This window comes from Melopsittacus undulatus, chromosome 12, assembly GCF_012275295.1.
Source record: "Melopsittacus undulatus isolate bMelUnd1 chromosome 12, bMelUnd1.mat.Z, whole genome shotgun sequence".
NCBI classification, from domain to species: Eukaryota; Metazoa; Chordata; class Aves; order Psittaciformes; family Psittaculidae; genus Melopsittacus; species Melopsittacus undulatus.
Genome location: NC_047538.1, coordinates 6603036 through 6630330, shown reverse-complemented (window position 1 = coordinate 6630330; position 27295 = coordinate 6603036). Strand labels below are relative to the sequence as shown.

The 27295-nt window shown below is 53.4% G+C and overlaps 1 protein-coding gene across 2 annotated transcripts in view; it reads right to left on the bottom strand.

Moving 5' to 3' along the window:
• AGRN (agrin) overlaps positions 1–25163 on the bottom strand; it is a 102410-nt gene extending 77247 nt beyond the window's left edge. For both annotated transcript variants that reach the window (XM_034068656.1, XM_034068657.1), the window contains exons 1-2: positions 24801–25163; positions 17776–18037 (exon numbers count right to left, since the gene is read on the bottom strand). In XM_034068656.1, the coding sequence (XP_033924547.1) occupies positions 17776–18037; positions 24801–24998 (460 nt within the window). In that variant the 5' untranslated portion in view covers positions 24999–25163. The remainder of the gene's footprint in view (positions 1–17775; positions 18038–24800) is intronic.
• Positions 25164–27295: the final 2132 nt, after the last annotated feature.

The following is a 27295-nucleotide window of genomic DNA, read 5'->3' as shown; positions in this document are numbered from 1 at the left end:
GGGTGTTGATTCCCACGTAGGCAGTTTTCCGCCTGTAAACAATTATTCCTGTATTTTGACACCCCCATAGCGCAGCCAAGACCATCTGTCTGAACAGGGAGGCTGTTAGCTGGTGCTCAGCTGCAGATGCCACTCGGCTTAGCTGGAAACAACCACCAACCCCTCCAAACACACATAACAACATCAGATGCAGTTAAAATCGATCAGCAGAGCCAGTTCTCTGTCCTCTATGGGTATTAAGCGCAGACCCCACAGTCCAAGCTGGGATTTGGCCCATTGCACCGACCAAGACACCCACATAGCGAAGCCAATGGCTTGGGAGCAGCATCCAGCAGGACACGCAGATCTCCCACGTTGTGATTCCTGTACCAGGTCAGTGTTCCGGTGGCTGGTTTCCAGCCCTGCTCCAGGGCAGAGAACACAACCCATTCAGATGTAAGCCATGCAAGATCTGCTGTGAAAGCAAAGCCTTTAATCTGAGGCAGGCTCCAAGCAAGCGCCAGCTCCTTTCAACCCTGCTCTCACATAGACATGGCCATGCTGGTGGAAGAGCAGCTGTCCCTCAGCAGCAAGGGCAGTGCTGATGGGACACGGTAGCATAGATCTGAACCCCACTAACTGCTGTGGGGCTGCTGAGCATCAGGCTGGAGCCAGAAGGGTACAAATGCATATGCTAAGAGCTCATCCCCTCGGGCAGGTTCTAGCCATTCCCCTTGGCCTGTCCCTACATCCCTTGTCCCAAGCCCCTCTCCAGGTTTCCTGCAGCCCCTTTAGGCACTGGAGCTGCTCTCAGGTCTCCCCTCCAGGAGCCTTCTCTTGTCCAGGCTGACCCAGCCCAATTATGAATCCCATTATGCCCCATGGAACATGGCACAGAAGCCACAGGGCAGGGCAGCCAGAGGGAGGAAGAGAAATGCCTGACAAGCCAGCATTCCCTATGCAGAGTCCTGACCATGCTGGGGAGCATCCAAGGCCCTTTTGCAGGGTGTCCTCATGCACCCCTCCTGTTCAGGCAGAAACAACACAGGTCCCATCAATGTTCTGTGCATCCCAGTGCCCTCCTATTGCTGCTGCAGCATCCTTCCTCTTCTCCCAGCAGCAAGCTCCCAATGCCCTCCATCCCTGTGACATTTGCCACTGCCTCACCAGGCAAAGGTGGCCAGATCCACACTCTTGGAGCACAGGAAAAGTAATGGGAAGCAGAGCTCTGCATCCAAGCCCTTACAGAGCTGCATGCACAAGGGTCAGGGCACAGACCTCTGTGGTGGGGAGGAAGAGTCCCTGATGGAAAGCAGACCAAAGGCATGGAATATGTGTGGAGGAGCCAGCCAGCCACTGGACTTCAGCAAACACAAGGCCTGGAGCACTGTGCTGTTATCATGAGAGATGCAATGACCACAGGGTCCCTAGGGGCTCACTGGCTGGGTTCACAGGGGCTCCAACCCACACTGCTGCTTCCCTTCTCCCTGCACAAGAAAGACACCAACCAGCTCCAAGGGGCTGACATCCGGGGCAGGGCTTCACCAAAGGGTTCCCACGCTTCGGTTGGATGTCCAGCATCCTCCTCTGGGGAAGCAGAAGGCACTTATCACACTCCTCTTCCTGCAGAGGAGATAGTGTCCAGCACACACAGTGCCTGCAGGCAGCCCAGTGCTCCCAGTGCTGCTCCTTACCAAGTGTGATGCTCCCAGAGGGCAGGACCAGGAGTGAGAGAGCATCAAGGTGACATCCACCATGGCCATTGCACCTCTGGGTGGGAGGATAAGCAGCACAGCCATAAACAGGCAGGCAGGATGGGGATATAGACAGTGATCCAGTTGCTATCTTAAAGCATCTCTTTCATTTCCTTCACTCTTCTGGTCGCTCTCCTGTTTTAAAAGAGTTGTAAAAGCCCAGCCTGAAGCACCAAGGCAACGCTCCATGGAAAACAAGTATAAGAAGAGAGGCTAAATCCAGACGGAGCTGTAGCCCCTGCATTAGACTGTGCATGACAGTAGCACAAGGATGCACACAAAGTTGAGTTCAGAGCCACACTTAATGCAAAGGCAACAGTGCACACCCCACAGTACCACTGGCAAGGCTGTTCCCAGAACTGTATCCCCGAGCAGAGGATGCTCCCAGCTTTTGGAAGGCTGTCCATCACCATCCATACACAGCCAGCTTCTTCCCCCAGTCCCTTCTGGCTCCATGGCATTTAAACCCAGATGCCCCAAGCAGAGCATCACTCGCAGCCCTAACGGAGGCAGGCTGCACTTCCACAGGGAGTCAAGGGAAGACTCCCTTGGGCAAAGAAAGTGCAAGTGCAGCTGGAACTGAGCTGTCTGGGAGGAATTACCACCCTAGCAAAACAATTCCAGGCTGGGTTTCCATAGATTCCCTCCTGCTTCGGTGCCTGGGAACTGGGTCCCAGCCAGCGGCTCTGAGCTCAGAGGGAAGGGTTCTCATGAGCCAGGGGAGCATGAAGGGAATCAGCTGGTGGCAGTAGGAAGCCTGGGCTGGAGGCAGGGTTAGGAGCTCCCCCCTGCCCCAAGCTTGGATCCAAAGCAGACATTTCTCCCAGGCAACCAAAGTTTCTCCCACTAACACACCCCACAGCTATTTCCAACCATCATCAGCTTCACTTTCACCCGCAAAGGGAAGGGTCATGTTGTGTCCAAACCAGTTTGCTGATGCTGCTATGAAACCCTGCTGGCAACACGCAGGCTCCTCATGCTTTACTCCAAAGAGCACTCGAGGTCTGCGCATCCTCTGTTGTGAGCACAGCAGCACAACCAAGCCCCGAGGAAGCTGCTGTTTCTCTCCCCTTAGCAAACAAGGTGTTACCTTGGGGAGGTAGAGCAGGTACCTGGGCCTGTCTGCAGCACACTGAGTGGCAATGACACTGGCAAAAGGAACGGGAGCTTTGAAGCAACAGCTCAAGATGTGCAGTGATTCCCTTCCTCCCATCGGGGCAGCTCAGAGACCCCTCTTGCAGCAAAGAAAGGCTGGAACTGCCCTGCCAAAGGAGAGCAGCACACTGCAAACCAGAGAGCTGTGAAAGCCCCAGTGAGAGCAGAACTTGAGGCAGGATGCTGCAGGGAAGGAGGAGGAAGCAAGTGCTTTCCCATGGGATGAGAACCAGGCGTACTTGGGGAGAGAAAGAAAACCAAAGTTCATCTGGAAAGAAACCCAATGTTGGGTAATACATACACCACATCAGACAGCTCCTATAGAGCATCCTGCGAGCAAGCCGGCAGCAGCTGGGCTTTAACTGGAGGTGAAGGCTCCTAACCAGTGCAGTATCAGCTGGAAAGCCTCGTGGTTTGCTGCCCACTCCTGATGCAGGACAGCCCCTGGGAACCAAGCTGCCTCCTAAGGCCAGGTTGGATGGGGCTTGGAGCAGCTGCTCCAGTGGAAGGGGTCCCTGCCCATGCAGGGGTTGGAGCTGGAGGAGCTTTAAGGTCCCTTCCAACACAAACCACTCCATGATTCTTGCTTCTTGGCTCTTCCCAGACCTTGCCTTTCTCCAGAGGATGGTTAATCCAGGGTAAATAGTGCACTTGATGAGCTTAAAGGGCTTTTCCAACCCCATTGATCCTATCTATGGTTCTACCACCAAGCAGCTGCCCCTGGGCTCAGCCAGCCATGTACTTCCCCAAGAAGCTGGGTGGGAAAACCCAGCCTTTGATGTTCCCTAGCACGGCTCCAAAACAAAGATGGACTATGGGAGATAAAGCACACCAAACAAACTGCACACCAGGATACATCCGGCAGATAAAGTGGGAAAGAATTCCATCTCCATGGAAGGCAGGCAGCATGCGGTCCTGTTTTCCACTCCCAGCACACGCTGCTTGCTACAGGCATCATGGAATCACAGCATCACACCAGCAGAGCACTGGGTGGTAGGGAATGCTCCAAACCCACGTTGGAGCATAGGAAAAGCTATCCCAACAGAAACACCCCCTGCATGCATGCTCAGCAGGTAGTTCTGGCCAAGGCAGCAGCTTCCCACAGCCTTATCTCAGCCTGCACAGGGAGCAAAAGCCTTTCCCAGGTACCTGCAACCGAATGTTCCCCAGTTTATCATTCCCATGGCCACCCGACACAAGCAAGCAGGATGGAAACACCATGTGAATAACAGAACCAGTCCATTGCTATGGATTTTGGTCCTGGAAGCCAGAATAGCACAAACCAAGCGAGAGATTGTGGCTGCCTCCTGAGAGGTGAGCAACCGCTTGCAGTCCATAAGCAGCTAAGCAACGAAGGGAGCAGACTGGTCCCTGCATCAGGGTTGAGGTGCTCTGTACAAGAGCATTGATGCTACCATTGACTCAGACCATTCCAGAACAGAAGCTCCCATCCTATTCCTGTAGCCATTTCCCCACCTTTAATGCTCTTTATAGCCATTAAAAAACATCACAGGTTTGGCTCCATCTCCCAGCAGCCCAGTCCATGGCACCCCCCAAGCAGCCCAGCAAAGGGGAAGGTGCCTGCATCAACTCCATGCTCCAGCTGGGCTCTTTCTGGGTTGATGGAGCAGCCTCACAAAGCTCCATTAGGCCCCCAGCCACCCTCTCTTGCTTCCTCTCCCCATCCTCTGCCCCCTGGAAAGAGCCCCAGAGCTCAACAGTGACACAGATGAGCCCAGCACATGGGGCTTTGCTGCTGCAAAGCCCAGCTTAAGGCAGCAGGAGAATGGAATCATGAGCAACAAGGCTCATTTGCAGCCTGGCAGAGCCACCTCCATTATCTAAGCTGAAAGCAGAGCTCTTCACCACCACATCTGTGTAATAAACACCTAAAACTGGCAGAAAAGGAGGTTTTTACCAAGCTGAATGAGGAGCTGTCATATGGGGAGGTTCCCTGGAGGAGCTTTGGGCCTTGCCATGGTGGGCTGAAACAAGAGAGGGACCACAGCACATCACTATGAGCATCAGGGCTGCTTGCCCATGAAGCAGGATCCCTCCATCCCATGTGTGTGCTAGTCACTGCTCTAGGTCACCTGTACAGAGAAGGCTGCACACAACGTGGATGCCTGCATTACACAGCCCTGGTCCAAGGAGTACCATGTCCCATGGCATGGCATCATGGTAGATGCACCATGTATCAGCATTGCAGCGCCTGCTCAGCACAAGGAAGGGGTTCTTACGTTCTCTCCCTACTAGCAGAAGGAGGAGCAGGATCTCCATTGGAACCACCTAACCCAAAGGATCCGGTCCAAGCAGTGGAGCTCAGCCCCAGCCAGTGAGCAGACATCACCAAGCAGGACAGAATTCAGTAACCTGCTCCAGTGGAAGGGGTCCTAGTGTGGAACTAAATGAGCTTTAAGGTCCCTTCCAACCCAACCCATTCCATGATTCTATGATACTATTCCAAGAGCTAAATATATGCCTGAGTCCCTCGGGCTTCCTGACAAATCCAGGCAATGCAGGAACCCTGATAACAACATGGGATTTACCCAGAATAACTGCACTGCCTAGGAGAGCATCACGGGAATGAGCTCCCTCCTTCCCGCAGCACCCATGGTACCCCACAGGAGCCAGGAACGCACAGCTCTGGGGCAGGACACAGGACTTGCAGACCAGCTCTGCATTGCCTCACATGGAAAACTGCTCTTGTTTCCTATGGGATTAGAAGCTCCAGGCTCAGCTTCCTGCAGGAACAGAGCAGAGCTGTGCCTGGTGTGGTCCCGCCTGGGTGGCAGTGGAAAATAACCAGTTCTTGCTATAAAGAGATTAAATCCCTTTTTCACATGAGCAACAAGTGCTGAGGGAGGGAAGGGGGATGCATGGGATGCATGTGCACACAGGACATCACGGTCCTACTCTTTAAGCATGAGCTGCTAAGCTCCCGCAAAGCAGAGCCCAACTCTTCTCCAGTGGGACTGCCCTGATTTTTCCCAGCTGGAGCTCCACAGGCACTCTGCAGCCCCAGCTCCCCATCCCACATGTTCCATGCAGGGAGAGGAATAGCTCTGAGAGCTGGAATAGCTCCCAGCACTGGGCAAGTTCATACAAGAAGCCCCCAAGCAAGGCAGGGATCCAAGTGCTTTTCCAATCACCAGACCCAGCTTTGCACCAGTCGGGCGCATTCCCCAGCCAGGCAGAGGTGCTGCCTCCCCAGCATTCCCATTGCATCCTTGGACAAGCTCTGGCATTGCTCTCCAAGAGGCACCCATCCTATAGGAAAGCTATTGGAAGCGTTGGAAGGGATGCCTGCCTCTGCATCCAGGGGCGCTCAGGGGATGCATAGCTGGCATTCCAGGCTGGCAGAGCTTTTCCACACATAATCCACCTGACCAGGGCACATGCCAGAACAGGTTATGCAAACAGAGCACACACATGCTAAAGGAGAGCAGCTGTGGGCAGGGAAAGGGGGAAAAGAGTGGAGAAGGAGCAGTATCTTCCCTACATTTAAGGGTCCTCAAGCCAAACCCTTCCAGCAGAGCACACTGCCCATTCCAGCTCATCACCCTTGGTAAGCCAGGACGAAACAGGTCTGTCCTTTCTGTGCACAACAGAGGGATGAAGAAGAGATCCAACCCAGTCTCATTGCCCTGCCAATTGCCCCATGGGCAGCAATGGAGCAGGCTGCTCTGCCAACATTGCCACATTGCAGGCCAGGACACACGGTCAAATGCATATGCACACAAGACATCACGCTCCTGCCCTTTGAGCATGAGCTCAAAGCCCTTGCAGAGCAGAGCCCATCTCTTCCCCAGTGGGACTGCCCTGCTTTTCCCAGCTGGAGCTCCACAGGCACTCAGCAGCCCCAGCTCCCCATCCCACATGTTCCATGGAGGGAGAGGAACAGCTCCGAGAGCTCTAGATCTAAGCTCTAAGAGCAGCATCCCACTGCTGCATCCCCTTCCTTCCTCCCAAGGGAAGGTACAGAGGATGGAGCGCTGCCCATGGGGCAACCATGCACCCCCAAATCCGCACCCTTCTGGACCACTGACACAAGGGGACCGGCAGATCCAGAGGGAAACAGGCCAGGAGGGGACTGGAGAAGGAGGCAGTTTCCTAGGCAAGTCCCTGCAGCACAAGGACCTGCCCAAGGAAGCCACACGCCCGCCCTGCAAACAGAGCACCCAAACATGCACACACAGGCTGGGGCACCCAGGAGGGACCACTGTGGGACTGAAGCCTTGGCAGCTCCCATAGGAGAGCCTGGCTTTGCATCCCCTTCCCTGTGCCTGCAGATGGGACACGCTGCCTCACTGCTGCTCCATAGAGCCATGGAATGGGTTGGAAGGGAGCTTAAATCTCATACAGCTCCAATCTCCTGCCATGGGCAGGGACACCTTCCACTGGAGCAGCTTGCTCCAAAACCCCTCTCCCAAGCTTGTGGGGATGCAGGAAGATGGGGATTTAACTGCAAAGGCAAAGGGCAGCCCATAGAGAAGGGTCCATCCCTCTCCAGGGTTAGTCATCAGTCACACACAGGGAATTGCATCCCAGCACCATTGTTTGGAGGCAACCTCACTGCCCAGGAATGCAGCAGCCATGGGGGCAGGGAGACAGGGGGTGGGAAATGCTCCCTGCACACCAGGGCTCCCTCCTGGGCACATCCAATCAACAGAGCCACAAGGGACCTGGGAACACCACAACAGCTGCTCCAGGTGCCCATGCAGAGCATGCACTGATGCAGGAGCCACATCTGCACACAGCCAGGGCCTGAAGCTCCCCATGCCTTAACCCACCTTGTATCCAATCCACTCGGTTACAGACATCCAAAGACCACACTGATGCTCTGCTTCCTGCAGAGATGCTCTGTAAGAACTACCTGAGCTTTATGGCTTCCTGCTAAGGAAAGCAGCTCCCAGGCTTTCCTAATCCATTAAAACTGAAGAGCAGGTTGTTCCCTGCAGAGAAGCAGGGGTAGGGAAAGGGGAAAGGAAGCTCCAGGGGCACAGACCATTTGAGACACAGCCACTGCACCCCCAGGCCCCCATGCATCCATCAGCATCCATCAGCGCGCCTCTGCTGCACTCATATTCCAACCACAAGACAAAAGCAGTGAGAAATAGGGGATTTCATCAAGTTTTGGTGCCTGTGCTTCATGTGGGACAAGTTAAAGACAACAACTGTGCTGAAAGAAGGGCTCCCCTAACAGAGCTCAGATGGCTCCTCGTGACAGTGTTTCCCCATGCTCTGCCAGGAGTTTCCACTGATCCCGGTTTATCTCTTAGATAAACAGCATCAGTTAAAGCAATTTGCTCAGGGATTTGCTCACTGCATAAACAGGCAGCCCACTGGAACCAGGAAAGCTGAGAGGGAAACTGGCTGTAAGCAGGGCATGGACAAATAAAGCTGACAAAGAACCTGTATACTCCAAGGCTGGCTCCCCATGAGCACAACTATGGCAAATGAAGCTACAGCCTAGCCCAAGCCAAGCTCCTGCCAATCCCAAGGCACACGGATGGCTCCTGCAGCCCAGCCAAAAGGGCCTGTAGGGACAGGCCAAGGGGAATGGCTTAAACCTGCCTGAGGGGAGACTGAGCTGAGCTCTGAGGCAGAAGCTGTTCCCTGTGAGGGTGCTGAGGCACTGGCACAGGGTGCCCAGAGAAGCTGTGGCTGCCCCATCCCTGGCAGTGCTCAAGGCCAGGTTGGACACAGGAGCTGCTCCAGTGGAAGGGGTCTCTGCCCATGGAACTGGGTTGGAATGGGATTATCCTTAAGGTGCCTTCAACCCAAACCATTCCATGCTCCTATAACAGCCAAGGGAAACACAACTGGTCCATGTAGAGTCGCAGGAGCAGGGACACAGAGAGGATACAGCCACCAGCAGGATGCCACCCGGTGTGCTCAGTGCCACACTGCTATGGCCCATCACACCCTGCACCCCACAGCACTCCTTTCCTTTGGGCTGTGCCTCCCACACCTCGCTCCATGGATCCATGGAGCTGAGCCTCTCCTGCCAGCCTACCTGGCTGAGCTATGACTGGAATGCTGCCCTTGGCTGCCCGCCCGGGGCTGCCCGTTAGCACAGGAGGGGATTAGGGTTTATCAGCAGAGAGGTGCGAGGCGGAGGGCCCTGTATTGCATTGAGGCATTGCCCAGCCCAGCACAAGGAAGCTCCTGTCTCCAGGGATCACTGCATGGACACACAGGGAATGGCCTCCAGCATAGAGAAACCCAAGGAAGGGGTCCCCATACCACCCACCCCTGCTATCAGGGGTGTGACACACACCTCACACCATACACAGGCACTTTGCTCACTCCCAAGTGGTTTCCCATTCAGTTTCTGATGGGATCCATGGGAAACGTTGCCCAAGGGTCACATTACCCATGGGATGACACCAAGGTGAGCCCCATCCTGCCCTTATCCTAAGGAGGCTGCTGCAGACCCCAGGCAGGGCCCTGGAGGTCTTGGCACTGCTGCAAAGGCACCAGAGGAACCCTCAGTGCTGATAAAGGGAGCTCCAGGTACCAGGCACAGCACCCAGAAGATGCTCTAACCTCTTTTCCATGCCTTTCTTCCCAAGTTCCACTGATTTCTGCCTTGCACAAGAACCGGGAATCCCATCACATGAAAACGGAGCACACATCTCCAACCGGCCCATTCGGTTTTCCATGTCCATGCCCATCACTGCCATCTGCTTCCCATACCAGGCAAACCAGGAAAGCCGTGGTTATTCTGTCTGAGGTGGGAAGCCAGGATCCAGCATTCCTCAATCAGAGGATTCATTCAGACCACTTCAGCACCTCCCCATCACTTCTTTGAGGCTGATACTTCCTTGTGTTCCTTGATTTTACAGCACTTGAAGGCCTGAACCAACCTCAAGCCCTGGAGCGTTGTTTTCTTTCCCCCGAATCAGAGATAGGGCTCTTCTTGGACAAGGAGAACAGCTTCAGAGCCAAGACAATCACAGTTTGGCAGCTGAATTAGGGTTGGCAAGCGAGGTATTGGTTGATTCCATCACCACCACCCTCAAGTGACTTCTCTCCTGCAGTTTGGGGTTCAGAAGCACTGCAAGTGCCACAACTTGCTCAACCCTTTGGTTACCAAAGCTGAGCAGGCAGCAGTTTCTGTTTCGATAGGAGATAACATGCACCCAACCAGCCTAAAGGCTTTGGTTAGAGCCCTGCTCCTGCAACAGGCACTGACACAGCACAAGAGGCTGGGGAGAAGGTTAAAGACGAGTTTGGAGAACATGAATGTAGCCTCTGATGAGGGCTTTAGCTCAACACACAGCAGTGGCAAGGGATGCACATAAACCCTGAGCATCCCTGTGCTCCCTGTTGCTGTAGATGGGCTCAGGAACAGGCTGATAAGGCCCTAAGGAAAAGCTGGCAGGAAGAAACCCATAATACATGGACATTGCCAGTGCATCCAGGGGAGTCCCAAGGAGCCCACAAATCATGGAATGGGTTGGGTTGGAAGGGACCTTAAGGCTCATCCAGTTCCAACCCCCTCCATGGGGTATTCTGCACTGGTACTCTGCCTGCAGCATCAAGTGATGCTGGTCCCCATCCATTCAGAGTCAAGATCACCATTATCCCAAGCTTTTTCCTTCTAACACCATGAACAGCTTACAGAGCTAGGACTCCTGGGTCCCATTCCCTGCTTCATTACAGACTCGCTCTGCAAACTGGGATCATACTGCTGTTTTACTTACCATACCCAGGGGAATCAGATGGCTTGTTAATGCAGCCAAATGGCTTTAAAGCCCTTAAAGGAATGAGAACTGCTTCACACTGTTCTCCAACCAGTTCTGAGGGTCTGCACTTCCCTCTCTTCCCAGTTTGGATGAGACCAATTCCAACCCCAAAGCACTCCTGTGTATCTGAAGGCAGAGCCGGTCCTCCAGCTCACTTAAGCTACTTGGCATCCCTGCAAGACAGAGAGCGCACAGTGGTCTAATATTAGACAGAAGATGCACTTACAGCCCATCAGGATGACACAACATCCTCTGGGAGCCTGCAGCTCTTTCCCAACAGCCACTACTATGCAGGGAAAGAAAGAGGATAAGAAGCAGTCGGTGGTGCCAGTCCTCAAGCACTTACACAGGGACAAGGATCAGCTCAAGGCTTGGATGCAGCAGTGATGGAGATGGTTCATAAAGCAACCAAGCAACAAAAGAAAGTGGCCAAGGCCAACAATTCACAGTGCTCAGCTTGCCATGGTTTGGGAGGAGGATGAACAGGGGCTGATGTGGACACAGGGAGAGCTGGGGGAGTCAACATGGGAAGCAAACAAGCGAGAGCAGTTTGAAAGCTCACACATTCTCATTCGCTTTGTAGTCTGTGCTGCAGCCAGACTGGAATTAGCCAAATTGGGTATGAATTATTGAAGGCACTAGAGTCCCATTTCCTTTGCTAATCAAAGGATTCCAGGGAGCTGAGAAATGCAGGAAGAGCAGCAGCTTTGCAAGGAAAGAAAGAACAAGGCACAGCTAGAATGGCTTTTGTAAGGAGGGGGCAGCTTGCAGAGCATCATTCACCTCCTCCAACCCACAGCCCATCACAGGGGAGGAGATCTGTCCTCCCCCTGGCCACACAGCACATCAAAGCACTCTCTTCCTGCTCCTGGAAGTCATCCCAAAGGAATGCAGGCTCTTTGCAAAGTGTTTCATAAGATAAACAGACCCAGGTCCCACTGCTGGGTAAGAATTAGCATGGAGCAAGCCTGAGCAACTCCCGATGGATAAAGGCTGGACTGGAGCTGCTCATTGCCCCACCATGGGCAGCCTGAAGGCTGGGACAGGTCAGCTCTGTCCTCTCCATCAGCAGAGCCCAGCTCCCAGGCTTCATTTGGAAACCAGATGAGACATTTACCTCACATCCTTTCTGCAAGCACAGCTTCTATGGATACCTGGGATGAGCCATGCATCCTGTACCCCAGCTCTTGGCCACCAAAGGGACAGCTCTGCCCACCTCAAACACCAGGAGCCAGCCATTTGCAGCAGAAACAGAGCTGACTTCTCCCCATGCCAGAAGGATGCTATCCGTAGCTGCAAGTGGGTTGCAGCATTTAGATCCATGCACGTGAGTGTCTGGTGCATTCTGCAAGCAGCCATGCCTGCACACTTCATTTACACCTGTGGTAGATCCGGTGTGACAGCGCTGACTGCTCCCACCCCTGTTTGATGCTGTGCAAAGCAGGTAGGGAGCAGGCAGATTTGGATAGAAGCAGTTAGAGCATGGCAACACCTTTAAAGTTACATATTATGACACCATGACCATAAACCCGTGTGTTAAATGCTCACACACAGAGGCTGTCTGCACAGCATCGGTAGGGCTGACCCCTAGCACATGCGCTAAAGCAGCGTGGGTCTCATCCTGCTGGAGAAGGGAGGGATGCAGCTCCCTGTTTCACATGGTGGCTGCAGGATGGGGACAAGGTGTCAGGGAGAGGCAATGACATAAGAAGAGCTGCCCCTGAGCCCTGCCTGGTTACCAAGGAGCCCAAAAAGCAGTTCTGCAAAGCAGGGGGTGCAGAGAGGATGAAGGTGATGCCAGGGTCCCAAATACACAGGCAGGCAGCTTGGGGGATGCTCAGAGGCAGAGATTCAGAGCCAGCCTTGCAATGCTGCCAGTTGGAAGCGTTCCTCCCCCTGCACCCGTTCCTGGCCATCCCATGGGATCAGCCACCCCCGCAGAGGGATTTCTTCTCCTACACAAAGCCACCACCAAAGGCTTCACGTGCCCATGGAGGAGCTCCCTGTCTCTTGACAAGTCCCCTGAGCAAGGCTGATGCTGTGCAAGCTTCCTGCAGTAGGAAGCAGCAAAAGGAGGCTGCAGGGATTACGGGTGGGAAGTGGGAATGCTATAGACAGGTCACCTATGGGAACTCACAGAACCTTTTCCCCTCCACATCCGTTCTATTCCATGTCTTTACAAAAAGGATGGAAAAGGGATGATGCCGCTTCCTTGCGCATTCCCCCCATCAGGATGTGATGTACGAGCCCCAGCCAACACCCGGCAGCTCAATAGCATCACACACATGACAGAAGGATGCACAGAGCCCCTGTAGCACCGTGTGTGTCCCAGCTTATTATGGGAGCAAACAGAGGGAAAACAGACCCAAGAGCACATGGCCAGGGCCCAGCACTTGTCAGGGCTGCAGGGCCAAGAGATACAGAGCCTGTGCTGTGGAGCACGGAGCTGATCCCACACAGAATGCAGCAGGATGTGCCAGAGTGGGAAGCGAGGCCAAAGGAGCCTTCCCAGACCAGTAGCCTCCCACACCAGATTAAAATTCCATAGGAATTTGCTAAACAAATGGACTCTCAGCTACTGCCATAAACCCGTGGGATGTTTTGTGTTACTACCATGCAACGGAGGGAAGGAAACAGACCCTTCAGCTAGGAGCATGTACAGAGCCTCCCATGATAACAGCAAGAACATCCCTTGGGTGCACAGGGCCAGGGCTGTGAATGGGGCAGGCTTCTGCAGCATCAGAATAGGATGGGATGGGATCTAGTTAGGTTTAGGGATGGGATCTGGCTCCATCCATCCACAAGCAGTCCCTGCTCTCCCCAGTGCCACTGGGATACAGCAGCAGAGGAGCCCTGGTCCAGCCACCACCGCATCCCAAGCTGCGGATGGGGAAGCAGGAAGGGCCCCAGGAGTGTTCAGTGCTGGATTCTCTCCTCTCACTACATTTTACAGCTGCTGGCTAACTCAGCCACCCTCCCGAGGTGTTGATGCTGTTCTCATTATCTCCAATGCAAAACAGAGCCAAGAAGAGGAGGGAAGGGAAGAAAAAACCTCCTTTAAGAAGAAACCCACACACTAACCCTCTTCCAGCCCCCTCCCTCGCCTCTTCCGAAGCACAATGATGGATTCAAAGGGAACAGTTGCAGGGGTGGAGAAGGGCTGCAAAGAGACCAGAGCATGGGAAGTGACCACAGCCCACATCACCTAACACAGCCCCATGCCAGCCATTTCCCTGCTGAGAGGAGCCTACTGTGCGTGCCTTAGTGCCTGTGTAAGGAGCCTGAAAAGATGATTTTGCATGGGCTGGTTTACAAGAACAAAACGTCTCAGTTCTATGGAGGCACAGACCTAAAAGAGAAAGAGAGGACAGAATGGAAGTGAGCAGAGAATAGACAAAGCAGGATGGACAGTGTAACTTAAAGGGAGATGCTTGCAAAGCAGCCCTGCTCTCAAGTAGTCACAAGGAGAACTGAGGCTGTAGGACAGGATGCAGCTCTTCCCAAGTGCCACAAAGATGAAGAGTCAGAGGAGAGTTCTGGACTGGCTGAATAAGAATCCCAATAGGAGCCAAGTGACATTTTGAACATATGGAGCATCTGCAGCGCGCTGCATGCTGAACACCAGCCAGAGCAGCTCGCTTTATCATGGACATTGATATGGGAATGAGTTCCAAGGGCTCTATCCACACAGCAGCACTCCAAGACACCCTTCTGTCCCCTCTATATCCTAGGCTGGGTGACGCAGCACCCAAAGGTGACCACTCCAACACAACATGCACCCACTTTGCTGCCCACACAGAGGGAGCAGCCCCGAAGCTGGAGGAGGTGGCCAAGAAGCCATTGAATGCCATAGGAGCACAAACATCAGACACCAAACACATCTCCAAAGCCACCAAGGCAGCTTCAACCAGGGCAATCGCCCCAGTGCTCATGTAAACCATGGCACAAGTGAGGTGCTCCTGAAGAGGAGCCCTGGGTTCTCATTAACCAAGGCTCTAACACAGGTTCAATGGGCACTTCCTTCCTCCCAGCCAGCTCAGCGTGAAGCCAACGCCACTGCTCCCACACCACACACAAAAAGCCCCTGTTTTCCTCAAGTGCAGTTGGGATGAAAGGGAAATGTGAGCCACACACATGCAGGGAAGGATCTCGCAGGGATTAGTCACCTGTTGGGCTCCACAGGACCGTGCTTGATGGCTCTGTCAGGGCAGAGCAAGGCGAGGACAGCGATGCTCCTACCATGGAACCTGCTCCTGCTGCGCCTTAGACCTGCACCTAATGCAGGAGCCACCATTCAAGGCACAAACAGAGCAAGCCCTGCACTTATCATAGGATCACAGAACGGTTTGGGTTGGAAAGGACCTGAAGCTCATCCAGTTCCAACCCCTTGCTATGGACAGGGACACCTTCCATTAGAGCAGCTTGCTCCATGTCCCATCCAACCTGGCCTTGATCCCTGCCAGAGATTCACCACTGCTTTGAGCACCCTGTTCCAGTGCCTCATCACACTCACAGTAAAGAACTGCCTCCTTACATCCAACCTGACCTTCCCCTCTTTCTTTCCCTGGACGCCTCATCCAGATATCCTGAACAAGAGGAAATCCACTCCTGATGCTACACAGCACTGAGTGCTGCTGGGAGCCATCCCCTTTTCCATGCATTCCCACACAGAGGCACCAGAACATCCTCCTTCATCCATGGACCCAGTCCAAGCCCGTGTCCCAGCATCCCACACCCATCCCAGTGTTGCTCAGCACCAAACCTTCCCTCCAGGCACCCTCAGTGCTAAAGGCAGTTGTGGAGCTCAGCTGAAGCATTTGGACTACAGCTGCTCAAAGCATTATGACCACAACCAAGTGTAACCCAAAGGCACCGGTTCCACTCTAACCTGAGCTGTTTCACAGAGATGCCCTTGTTTGAACTCTCCTCTTAGGCAAGATTGTGATGGGTTGGGATGTTTCCAAGGACAGGAGGTGAAGACACTCCAAACATCCATGTTTCTGCACTCAGCTGCACCATTCTTCCCATTCTTTCTGCAGAAGCACTCCACAGTTTGTTCTCCAGCCCAAAGCACAGCACGGAGCAATGCTCTGGGCAGCTTTGCTTTGAGGAGCTGATGGGAAACAAGTCCTGGAGCTGAATTCTCACACTCAGGAGCTCAGAAATGGTTCCCAGCATGGCAGGAGCAGGTTATCATGCCCAGTTCTGCACGGGTTTCCATGGTTTGCATGGGTGAGCTGAAAGGGACTTCTACAGACCTAAGGAGAGGCCTGAGCCTTGAGTAGGGCTTGAGGGAAACCATGGTTTTGGTGGTCAGTTTGCTCTGTGCCCTATAGCAAACCTGTTAGCACATGGATAGCATATGGCCAGGATGGGGCCCAGAGCAGCTGTGGCTGCCCCATCCCTGGCAGTGTTCAAGGCCAGGTTGGATGGGGCTTGGAGCAACTGCTCCAGTGGAAGATGTCCCTGTCCATAGCATTCTACATGGAATCTATTGCATGAGGAGGAAAACTATACCCCTCTTATATTCCAGGGGCCTTTAGGGACAATGTCCTTCACCACAAACAGGACCCAACTGGTTCAGCCACTCCAGCTCACATCCAGTGAGTGCAAAAGGAGGATAACAAAGAACACAGCAAAGCAGTGAAGGCAGAATTCTTCCAAGTGCTTGCTCAGGGTTAACAAATCCACACACTCTTCTTTCCCCTCCATCCCTCTCTAGTAGGTGCAAGGATGGAGCAGAACTGATACCTTTCAATACATGGGAGAAACATATATATAGATAGATATACATATATAGGGAGAGATATACATATATATAGAAAGATAAACATATATATATGCATATAGTATCCCTCCCACTTGCAAACACCACTCAAGACAGTGCCTCTTGAGAGCCGCTTTGCTGAACCAGCCCTTTCCCAGCCTCCCAGGCCATGAGCTCGGTCATTTACCTCTGTCAACATTCCCAGTTGGAAAAAGAGGTTATGGCCTCTCCTTTGCACATCCAAGGGGAGGAGGGAGCCAATCTGCATGTTTATTTGTTGTCTGTGCAGAATTCCTGCATTCCTTCCCTTATTTACTTATCTGCTTTCAGGACATGCTCAGACCCTAGCAAAGGGCTTTGGGGGCACCACATTTCCCCATGAGCTTGGAGCTCTTGCTGGGACACATAAGGGGGAAGAGAGAAGCCAGAGAATGGGTTATTACAGGAGGACGGTTAAGGTGGTGGGGCATGCAGATCTGCTCTCCGTAGAGGCACATCTCCACACCTGAATGTCTAAGACACTATTAAAGAGCACATATGGGCTCTCTCCCCCTCAGCTATGTTGTTACACCCACAGCAGCACCAGTAACTCAGCCACCCTCACGTCAACATGATGCTCATGTACCCCATGAGCAGCACACAGCATTCCAACCTGCCTCATCAGAGAGCTTTTGGGAGCAAAGGAGCCAGTGATTAACATGCAAGGGATAAAGGGCTTCACCACATACAGAAGCACACCTCATACCCACCCCAATCACTTAGCTGCTTGGCTTGGTTCTCAGTTACACCTTGGAGAGGCAAGCTTTACCCATAAGCAGAACTTAGTTGGCTTCTTGGATCCCTGCAGGAGTCCACAGGGCTGACTTGGAAAGCAAGGAGTAACTACCAGGCCTTCACCACACGATTAACCCATTGACTTTTTATCTCTAAACCTATAGGAAAATCTAACTCAGGTGTGAGGAACCCAAATTCCCTTCTAAGTGCCTGCAACACACTTGTGTTAGGACTTGCAGTGGGGATGCTCCCAGCCACATCGGGGTCATGGCAGAGAGAGCCTACATCAGATCTGGGGTAAAAACAACATAAAGCAGCCTTGTTTGGCTGTACCTTGGTTGCAAGCACTGCCTCTAACAACAAGGTCAATGCCTGTGACAGCAAAATACATAGAGCAGCACGACCCTGGTCACACATAGAACTGCTCCACTTCATGCCCAGCGAGACCACTTGCCAATGACAGTGGTTTGAGTTGGAAAGGAGCTTATGATCACCCAATTCTAACCCCTGGCACAGGCAGGGAAATCAACCATTTACCAGCCAAGAGCACACGATTCCCAATGGAACCACTGCAGCCACATCCCAGCCTCACCTTCCACACAGTGCTCCACCTCCTCCAGGTTGCGCAGGGTGATGCGCATGAGGCTGGAGTTGAGCATCAGCTCATTGCGGTGCGCCGGCCACATGTACTGCGGGGCAGGGTTGACGAAGAATATCCTGGTGTCCCCCGTTGAGACCTGGTTGTCGCAGATCAGAGGGTCCCCAAAGCCACCGATCACCACCTTGTTCCCACCATCCAAGAGGATCTCGTGAGTGACGATGTCTTTGCCTTTCAGGTAGCGCCACACTCGCACCTGGAATGAGAGAGAGAAGGAGCACGTGAGGCCATTGCACACACAGGTAGCACTCGCTGGCCCTGGATAATTCCTATCCCACTGTCACAGGTGTGTTCTGGGCTTCCAACAGAGCTGATTTCATGGAACATCCCTCTAAAGGCACAAACATGGACAGCAAAGGCTAAAGCTTTTCTGCCAAAGCTGTGCCTATTACTAAGAAAGAATCCAAATGGATAGCAAGAGATCCACTCTTGGATTAGAAGTTAGATCCAACACACCTACCCTGACCCTTTCCATGTAAAGATGCTGTGATCCATCATTCACAGAGCACAGGGACATGGTTCAAGCCCTACCAAGGGCAGGATGCTGGTGTCAGCAGCATCATTGGAGGTGACTGTCTCCAGCCTGTACAGTTCACCCTGATCCACACCAAAGTCTCAGTGGTGAAATATATCAAGGGAGAATAACACACTCCTGAACAAGAAAACAGCTTTGATGGGAACATTCAATGACTGGAAGCTCCCAACCAGGGAATGCTACAGAGCATCCCTGGGGGAGGCTTGGAGCCTTAAAACAGGGGTAGGAGGAGGCAGATGGGTTGGGTGAATGAAAGGAGGGGTCTTCTGGCTCTGAGAAGGGAGACAAAAGGCAGAGCAGATAACATGCCATGTAGAAATGTCAAAAGCAACTTATGCTCAAGTTCCTTTATTTGTTCAACTTCTGAACAAGGAAAGCAAACCTTTGCCTTAGCAAGCTGGATTTGCTAAAACACAGAGGGTTTGGCAGGAGGAGCCTGTTCTCTTCACTCATCCAAACTTCAGGAGCTAAAATAAGTCCTGGCCACTGGAGCTGCCAGCAGCTCTAGAACAGTCTCCTTGGACTTCCTCACTGGCTCATCCCCCTGCCCAAAACAGCAAGATCTGGACACGACAGCAAAGCAGCTTCCCTATGGCAAACTAAAATGGATCTTTAGTGCGTGTGGGACACCAGAGAGGGCAGAAACCCTCCTACTGCAGTTCTATAGCAGGGACAACACAAGGCTGAGTCGGTGAGTTGCGTGTAATAGCATCTCATCAGAGAGCAGCCTGAGGGTTCAGCTTGGAGCAAGGGTGGCTGCTGCAGTGCATGGGCATTACTGTGACCACAGGCATCCCTGGCCCTGCTTATCACACTCCCTGCCTGCTTCTCCCCTCCTAGGACAGCTCAAGAGCCCATTCACCTGCATTCTCTGGCTGTCTACACAGCCCAAAGAGCACTGGAGCACTCTGTGCCAAGCACCGAGGCAGCCAAGGAGGTGGCAGCTCAGAGACAAGGGGCTCTTGATCCCCTCTCTGAAGCAGGCACGCACGCATGTACTTGAGTTCAGCTCCAAGGGGAATGCAAGGGGCAGAGAAAGGATGCTCATGTGTTGAGGCTGAGAGCTGGGCTTGTTCAGCATGGAGAAGGCTCCAGGGAGACATCAGAGCAGCTCCCAGTGTCTAAAGGGGCTGACAAGAAGCCTGGAGAAGGGCCTTTGACAGGGGCAGGGAGGGATAGGATGACTTCTATGCTTGGCATTGGGGTTTAGGTGAGGGGATTGTTACATAGCTGAGAGGAGAGCATAGAGCAGACATTATCCCACTCACATGTAACTATAAACATGGCTCATTTTAAGTGCAAATCACTGTCAGCTGCCCTGCACAGCCCTTCAAATGCATTGTGTTGGCTTGAGGCTGTTTAGACAGCCTCTTACTCCGTACCAACCACTTCCATCCCATTACTCAGTGACTACACAAGACACACACAGTGACCTGATGTGCAAAGTTCAAGTAAGAAGCTAAAACCATGCAGCTCTCATGGCCTTTAATCGATCTTGCCCTTGTTTGAAGCCCTAAATCCAGAACTTCAGGGGTGCAAGCTCAGTCCTGATGTTCAAGATCAACTGCTTCAAGGTCCACAATGCTCTTGAGCCTGACTCCAACACATTGTCCCTGCCACAACAAGGAGCAGGCAGCTGGGATGCTGGGGCAAGCAAACAGGACCATTCCCATAGGAGCAAGCAGGCTGGGGTGAGAGCCTCCTGCTCAGCACAAGATCCTCCTGTCAAGCATAGAAAGGGATCAAATTGAGTGTTGCTTGTGCTCTCTGGGTGCATCTGAAGGTAAGACAAAGCTTAGGAGTGTGATTTATTCTCCTGTCCTCCTGCTTCTGTCACCTTCTCCTTAAGGTGTGATATTTGCTCACCTTGCAAAAGGAATCTGGGCTTGATGGATCTCAGTTCCCACCCAGCCCAGCAGGTCCTGTGTGTATCAATGGTGTGAGCCTTGTTCTCCTGCATACCAGAGAGCAAAACCCATCCCAGGCATCAACACCTCTGTGACAGCTCCTGTGTGGAAGCTGTACATGCCATAGCTGCTCCAGGTCATCTGGAGACACCATACCCATGTGCTTCCACATTCATTTGCCCTCCAGCATGGGGGCAGCACCCTGGGGGCCAGGGCTAAGCAATGCCCCAGCAACCAGAGGGCAAGCAGTAACTTACATGCAGGGTACCAGCCCTCCCAAGCTGTTGGGCAGGGGAGAAAAGGGGATCTGAAGCCATGAATTCAAAGCCATTTGTACAGCTTCTTTCAGCCCCAGAAGCCCCATTGAAGAGCTGCTCGGTGGTACCCAGCCCTGTCAGCGTGAGCTCTCCGCTTGAGAGAGATGGCAATGAACCAGCAAGCAGAGGGAGCTTCAGATGGCAAGGCAGGGGAGCTGTGACAGGCAGCTTCCCTCCCCTCCGATCATCCATGGAATCCCAGCATCCACACAGACATCTGCTCCACCACATGCAGGCGATGCCACGGGAGGCAGCCCCCTTCAAAGGGCCAGGCTGTGGCCACCAGCAAGCACAGCACCTCCAATGGTGTTCAAGCACCATCCTCCTGCCTCCCCATCAGCAGCGCAGCTCCCTGCGGTCGTGCTCTGCCCACAGTCAAGCCCAGACACCTTCCTGCTCCACCTCCTCTTCCTCCAGCAGCAGCAGCAGCCGCAGGGCAGGCGCTGGCTGCGAGCAGTGAGGTGCACAAAGCAACCAGGGCAAGAACCCAGCAACACAAAGGAGACAAAAGGGAGAAGGGGGGAATGCACATAGGGAGCAGGCAGAGAGCACAGCCTGGGGCTCCTGATGGCAGACAGCAGTGGGGCATTTCACAGGTAGGTCTACGGAAGGGGAATGCCTGCCCCTTGCTCTGGAGCAGATGGTGATGGGGTTTAATTGGCATGGCTGTAGTAGTCATGCAGCTCAGAGCCAGGCCACAGCGCTCGCAAGCAACAGCAGAGTCCACCAGCTTTCTCCCCACCCTTATTCCCCTTATAATGAATGGATGGGAAGGCACCAAAGACCGAGCAATTACCTGTAGGGCATCCCATTCATCATCACAGGCAATTAAGGCTCTGTCAGGGGTGACTCACCGGCTACATCAAGGATGGGGGAAGAAGAGGCAGAGAGAAAGAATTGGGCTGGAACCTAGTTCCAAGAGGTGCCTTCCCTAGAGCAGACTAACTCACTCCTTGCCAGCGAGCACATAAAACACTGCATTAGGGCTGGTTTACAAGGCTCCTGGCAGCAACAGGGAGGCAGAGTGAGAACTTTATTTAAGCAGAGCCTTGCAAGGGTGTATTTCAAGTGCGAAGTCAAAGGGTTTCCCAATGGGATGTGGGTCCCATTCCACAGGAGGGAATGGGACCACCTGTACAGGCATGTGTAGTGCTAAAGCATTCCTGCCAGGAAGACGCTTGTAAAGAAAGGTGAGGAGTTGGAGCATAGCCTCATAGAAAGAGAGCTGTCACTCTGAGCAGATGTAGGGTCACCACTGCTATTAGCATCAGTTCATTAGTACCAGCATCACTTACAGCTTCACACTCAGCTCTGTCAAACCCTCCCCTTGTCATCCCTCTCCCCTTGCTTGTCCCTCTGTGCCTTTCCCTGTCAGAAGGCAGCAGCTCTTCCCTTAGGAGCAAGGGGAATCAAACCCACCTCCCCCAGCAACTTCCACATCCAACCCTGGCTGGAGACAGCCGCTGTTACCCCCCAAAATACAGGCTCTATTGTTTGGAACAGGATCCACATCCTTGGCAACACTTCCTATAGAACCTGTATTTGTCCTATAAATAGGAGCTCCCTTCATAAATACCAGGTCAGAGCAGAATAAGGCCCCTCAGAGGGCTCAAAGCAGGGCAATGCTAGCACATAGGCTGCAAATGGGATGAACAGCAGAACCAAAAGCTTGGGAAGATCAAGCCAGGAGCCAGCACAGAGCCCAGGTCCCCATGTCACATCCCTCAGTGGGACATAAACCAGTTTCAATGGGAAGAGCCTCTTCTTCCTTACTATCCATCTCCTCTAACAGCAAAGGAATGGCTGATGGCTCTTTACAGGCATTCATCTAACATGAACTTCACTTTGCTTCTCAGCTGCAATGTGCTTATCTTCACCTATCAAAGGCTTCAGCTCCGAGGGCTTAGGGTTTAACTGGGGCCAAGAAGACACCAGTGCTCCCTCCCAGACCTCCCAATAACACTGTTTTGGGTGTGGGCTCTAGGGAACTCCCACCACACACTTGGCCCTTGCCTTTGCCCTTCAGATAAAGAGCTGACAAGAGATAACTGTGGTATTTGGAGGCAACCCCAGGGGCTAAGCACAGTTACAACAGCGAGGAAGTGGACCTGTGTCTTCCCACCAGCAATATCCTTTCTGCACCTGGGTTTAATCCAGCTCCACAGAGCACCAGGAGCCAGGGGTCAGGTTTAATGCCCAAACTGCCCTTTTGGGATGGAGGGGTTTGGTAAAACACACCCAAACCAACCCAGAACGCAGGCATGTCCATCCCTGCACCAGCAGAATCACAGCAGTATCAATACTTTGAGGCAGAAACATACAATCATAGAATAGTTGGGGTTAGAAGGGGACCTTCAAAGGTGAGATCTTAGGATGAAACAAGCCATTGGCACTGTGACTTACGCACTAAATCACAGCCAGGAGAGATTTATCTGCTCCCAGGTCCTTAAAACACCCCCAAGCCCCATTTCAAAGCCTTTTCCCTAGGAATATAGGGAATAAACACTAGGAATGTACCATTAAGAGCTACACAGAGAGGACTGGATGTGGAGGCGAAGCACTGAAAATCTGCTGTGCTAAGAAGCTGTTGAGTGTCACAGCAGGAGCAGGAGAGCAGCAGCACTGCCATAGTGAGATGGGACAGGCACTTCCAACCAAGGTGGAAGCTTTTCCTCCCTTCCCTTTCTTTCATAGGACTACCAAGGTACCTTGGGAGCATGTTCTGGCCTTCAGGTGCTGCTGTGACAGCAGTCACCAACTCTGGAGTCCTGTGTCTGTTGTATCGTGCCTCTTTGTGTCCCTGCCCATGGCAGTGGGTTAGGACTGGATGCTTTCAAGGTCCTTTCCAACCCAAACCATTCCATGATTCTTTAAGTGAGTAGCATGAATCTTCTCCACTGCATTCCCTGGGATGGCTCAGGGAACAGTGGGCAAAAGACTCTGTTCCCAACCTGGGCAATGCAAACTGTGCTTCAAATAAAGCCAGGCTCTTCCCCATTGCTCTTAGACTTGATTGCGCCCTTCCAAACGCAGAGCTGCTGAGCAAGCAGGTTCTCCATCACCAGGAAACTGCTTTTCCTGACCTAAAGCCTTGCTCTGATGCAGCAAGCTGAAGCCAGGCACCACGCTGCTTGTCCACAGAGGGAGGAAAGAGCCCTATTTCTTAGCTAAGCATTTCTAACCCATCACTAACCTCACTGGACCACCTCCTACACGGCAACCCCTGCCCTGGCATCAGGTGGCCTGCATCCATGCAACCATATGTGCCCCAAGCTGCTGCAGGACACCGGCTGCTCGCAGCAGCTTATTAGTTTTCCACCTAGCACCCAGGATGTGCCAGACACTTTGCAAACATACGGTCCCTGCTCTAGCCTGGAGGGTCTGGGATCTCATTGACAAGGGGACAGATTGTACCGTGTTGTATCACGACAGGAAGAGCAATGGGAGCAAAGCGTGAAGCAGCGGGCACCAGCTGGACAGGCAGAAGCTCTTCAACTACTTTAGCAAGGCGAGATGCTCCAGAGCAAGAGGGTAAAGCCATGGTGTAAAGTTAATCCACCCCTGCACCACTGCTGTGCATCACCCCCAGGCCCTGCTCAGCACTAACCACAGGCAGGAACCGCAGCACTTTTTAGAGATGAGCAGAAAAAGGGGATTGGGAGGGAAGAAGAGGGAAAGGCAATGGAGCAGCAAGTCCTCACAAGTGAGATTCCTGCCCCGGGAAGGGTTAAGCCATAGAGCACGTTTTCTGACAACCAGGCGGATGGTATTTCAGGTTGCTCAGTACTTTAAGAGTCTTTCGGCTTAGAGAAGGAGGGGGGAGAGGGGAGAAAAAACATCGCCAGAGGCCAGATTCGTAGTTAAACAATAGCTTGAGCTGGAGGAACTCAAGATGCTGCTAAAGTCAACAGGGATAGAGCCAGGAGCGGCTCCCACCGCCCTGCCGGGGGAGAAAAGTTGGGATCCCGCTCCTCATCCCGGGCACGGAGGGGAGAAATGCCCATAAAAAGCAACCTTGAGAGATTCCCTTGGGCACAGCGGCTGGAGCCCCGGCGGGGAAGAGCCTCCGCAGGCTAAAAATACCTAATTACACACCAAAGCGTACAATAAGAACCACATGCGGCCGCCCGAGCGAGCGCCTGCCCGGGGCCGAAAGTTTCCCTGCAGCCCCCCCCCGCATTCCCATTCCCAACCGGTTACCTTGCAGGAATAGGTGTGATGAACGGGATCCACGTTCATGATCTCCTCCACCGTCCCCGTCAACACCACGTTGGCTTCCTCCTCTCTCCGCTCCAGCTCCCGTTCGGGGCACGTCGCCCATCCGCCGGCAGCCAGCAGCACCAGGAGCACCGGGAATACCGGGAGCAGCTGGGAAGCCGCCGCTGCCCGCCCCGCCATGGCCAGCGGGCCCCGCTCCCGGCCCCCGGCCCCCCGACGGAGCGGGGAGACAAAGCGAAGCCGCTCGCAAGCAGGGCTGGAGCCCAGAGAAGGGCTACTTTTGTTCGGGGAGGTGAAAAGGAGGAAAGAAAGAGAGGGAGGGAAGGAGGGGAGGGGAGAGCAGGGGAGGGGAGAAGGAAGAAAATCCCAAGAGGAGGAGGAGGAGGAGGAGGAAGAGGAGGAGGAGATATCTCTCTCCCCTGAAGCCGCGGCCAAGCGCTGGGTCCTCCGCTTTGCCCCTGTAAGAAAGCGCGGAGATTTGCATGCAATCTGAATTGCTGATAAGGAAGGAGCGGGTTAGAAGGGGGGGAATGGAGGGAGGGAAGCAGCCGGCCCTGCTGCCGGCTCCTCGGGCGGCGCTGCCGCGGACGCCACCCCCAGGAAAGGGAGCTCGCATCAGGTTAATGGATAATCAGCGCCGCAACGTGAGGAGACTTTTAAAGGTGTAGGAGCGGCTCCTGCACCCGCTGCGGATCCAGCCCGTGTGGGCTCTGCACAGGGGTCCCGCAGCACGGGCACCAGCATCCCTTGGGCACCGCACCCAGTGGGGGGGGGAGGGGGTGTGACCCCATCATGTGTGACCCCACCATGTGTGATCCCCATTATGTGTGATCCCGTCATGTGTGATCCCCATCATGTGTGATCCCCATTATGTGTGATCCTGTCATGTGTGATCCCCATCATGTGTGATCCCCATCATGTGTGAACCCATCATGTGTGATCCCATCATGTGTGATCCCCATTATGTGTGATCCCATCATGTGTGATCCATCATATGTGACCCCACCATGTGTGACCCCCTTTACGTGTCAGCCCAGCATATGTGATCCCATCATGTGTGACCCTCACCGTATGAGACCCCATCATGTGTAACACCATCATGTGTCACCCCATCATATGTGTTCCCATCATGTTTGACCCTAGTCATGTGTAACCCCCATCATGTGTGACCCCATCATCTATGACCCCCTCCCTCCCTCCCTGCCACCCCAAGCACCCCTTCCACATCCCCAGACAGACCAGGTCACCCCCACGCCCATCACCGTGTCCTCAGTTGCCATAGGGTGAGGAGGCACCCAGGGCTCCCTGATCCACAGCAGCACCACTGCCTGCCCCTGGAGCACTGTGACCTCCTGCCCTGGCTTCCCACAGGGGCTGGACCACACTGTTTCCAGATGTCACGTGCAATTACTGCAGATATAAAGCTCCAAGTTAAGTGGCACCAGGGGAGGGATAGTGTTTCTGCCCTCCATAAATTAACCCCCCTCCCAGAGGCATTTTACAAGCCTGTTTTACTTGATGGCCTCAAACATTCGTGTTTGTGACCCAAGGTGAAGTTTAACCACCCCGTTGACGTGCCCCCATCTCCTGCTCTGCTTCCATGCACAGCAGCATCCTGCACCATAAGGCTCAGCAGATGCCCATCCACCCTGTCCATCCCTGGAGTTTTGAGCTGTTTGGGCTGTTTGCCCCTGTGATAATGTGTGTGTCAATCACTTCTCTCCCCCCACTGGAACATAAACAGGAATTAAGTGCCAGAATAGGAATAAATGAATCTTACCGAGTGTTCAAAATGCTGCCCATCTCTGGGATCTCATCCTCTTCACATGGCCTAAATCTGCCTGGAGACAGCACAATTGCCATGGGTTTTAGAGGGAAGGCAGATTGTACAGACACTGTCTTATACCATGTGCTTGGCACCTCCACAGAGACTCTGGTCTCAACACTGGGGCTGTTTGTGTAACCCAGCATCGTCTCATAGGTCCCCTTCCACTTCTATCCCATAAAACTCAGTTCCCACTTCAATCCCAAAGGAAGGCTGTTATTCAAAAGCATGGGGTATTTAATCACCTCTGTGAGACCTTCAAAGATAAGGTTTTCAGCAGGAAGTGGCCCACAGCATACACAGGAAACCTGCATCCATCTGATGGGGCTTAACTCTTCAAACCCTGCTCTGGACCACTGACATGAAAACCCCAGGGAGGGATGCAGGGATGCTGAGATGGTGCCACAGGCCAAAGGACAGGCAATGCCAGGTTTCCCTGTGCTAACCCAACCCCATCACTGACACATGTGTTTTCTGCTTGAGGGGCAGTGGGAAGACTCCATCCCAAGCCACGAGCACAGCAGAGTCCAGGCTCTGAAGTCATCGCTGTTACACAGAGGAGGTTTAGCACAAAGGGCTCCATTATTTCACTGCTGCTATTAGAAACTCCAGCAACCAGCTAAAAATATTGCAGTGCCTGGCACGTTGCTTT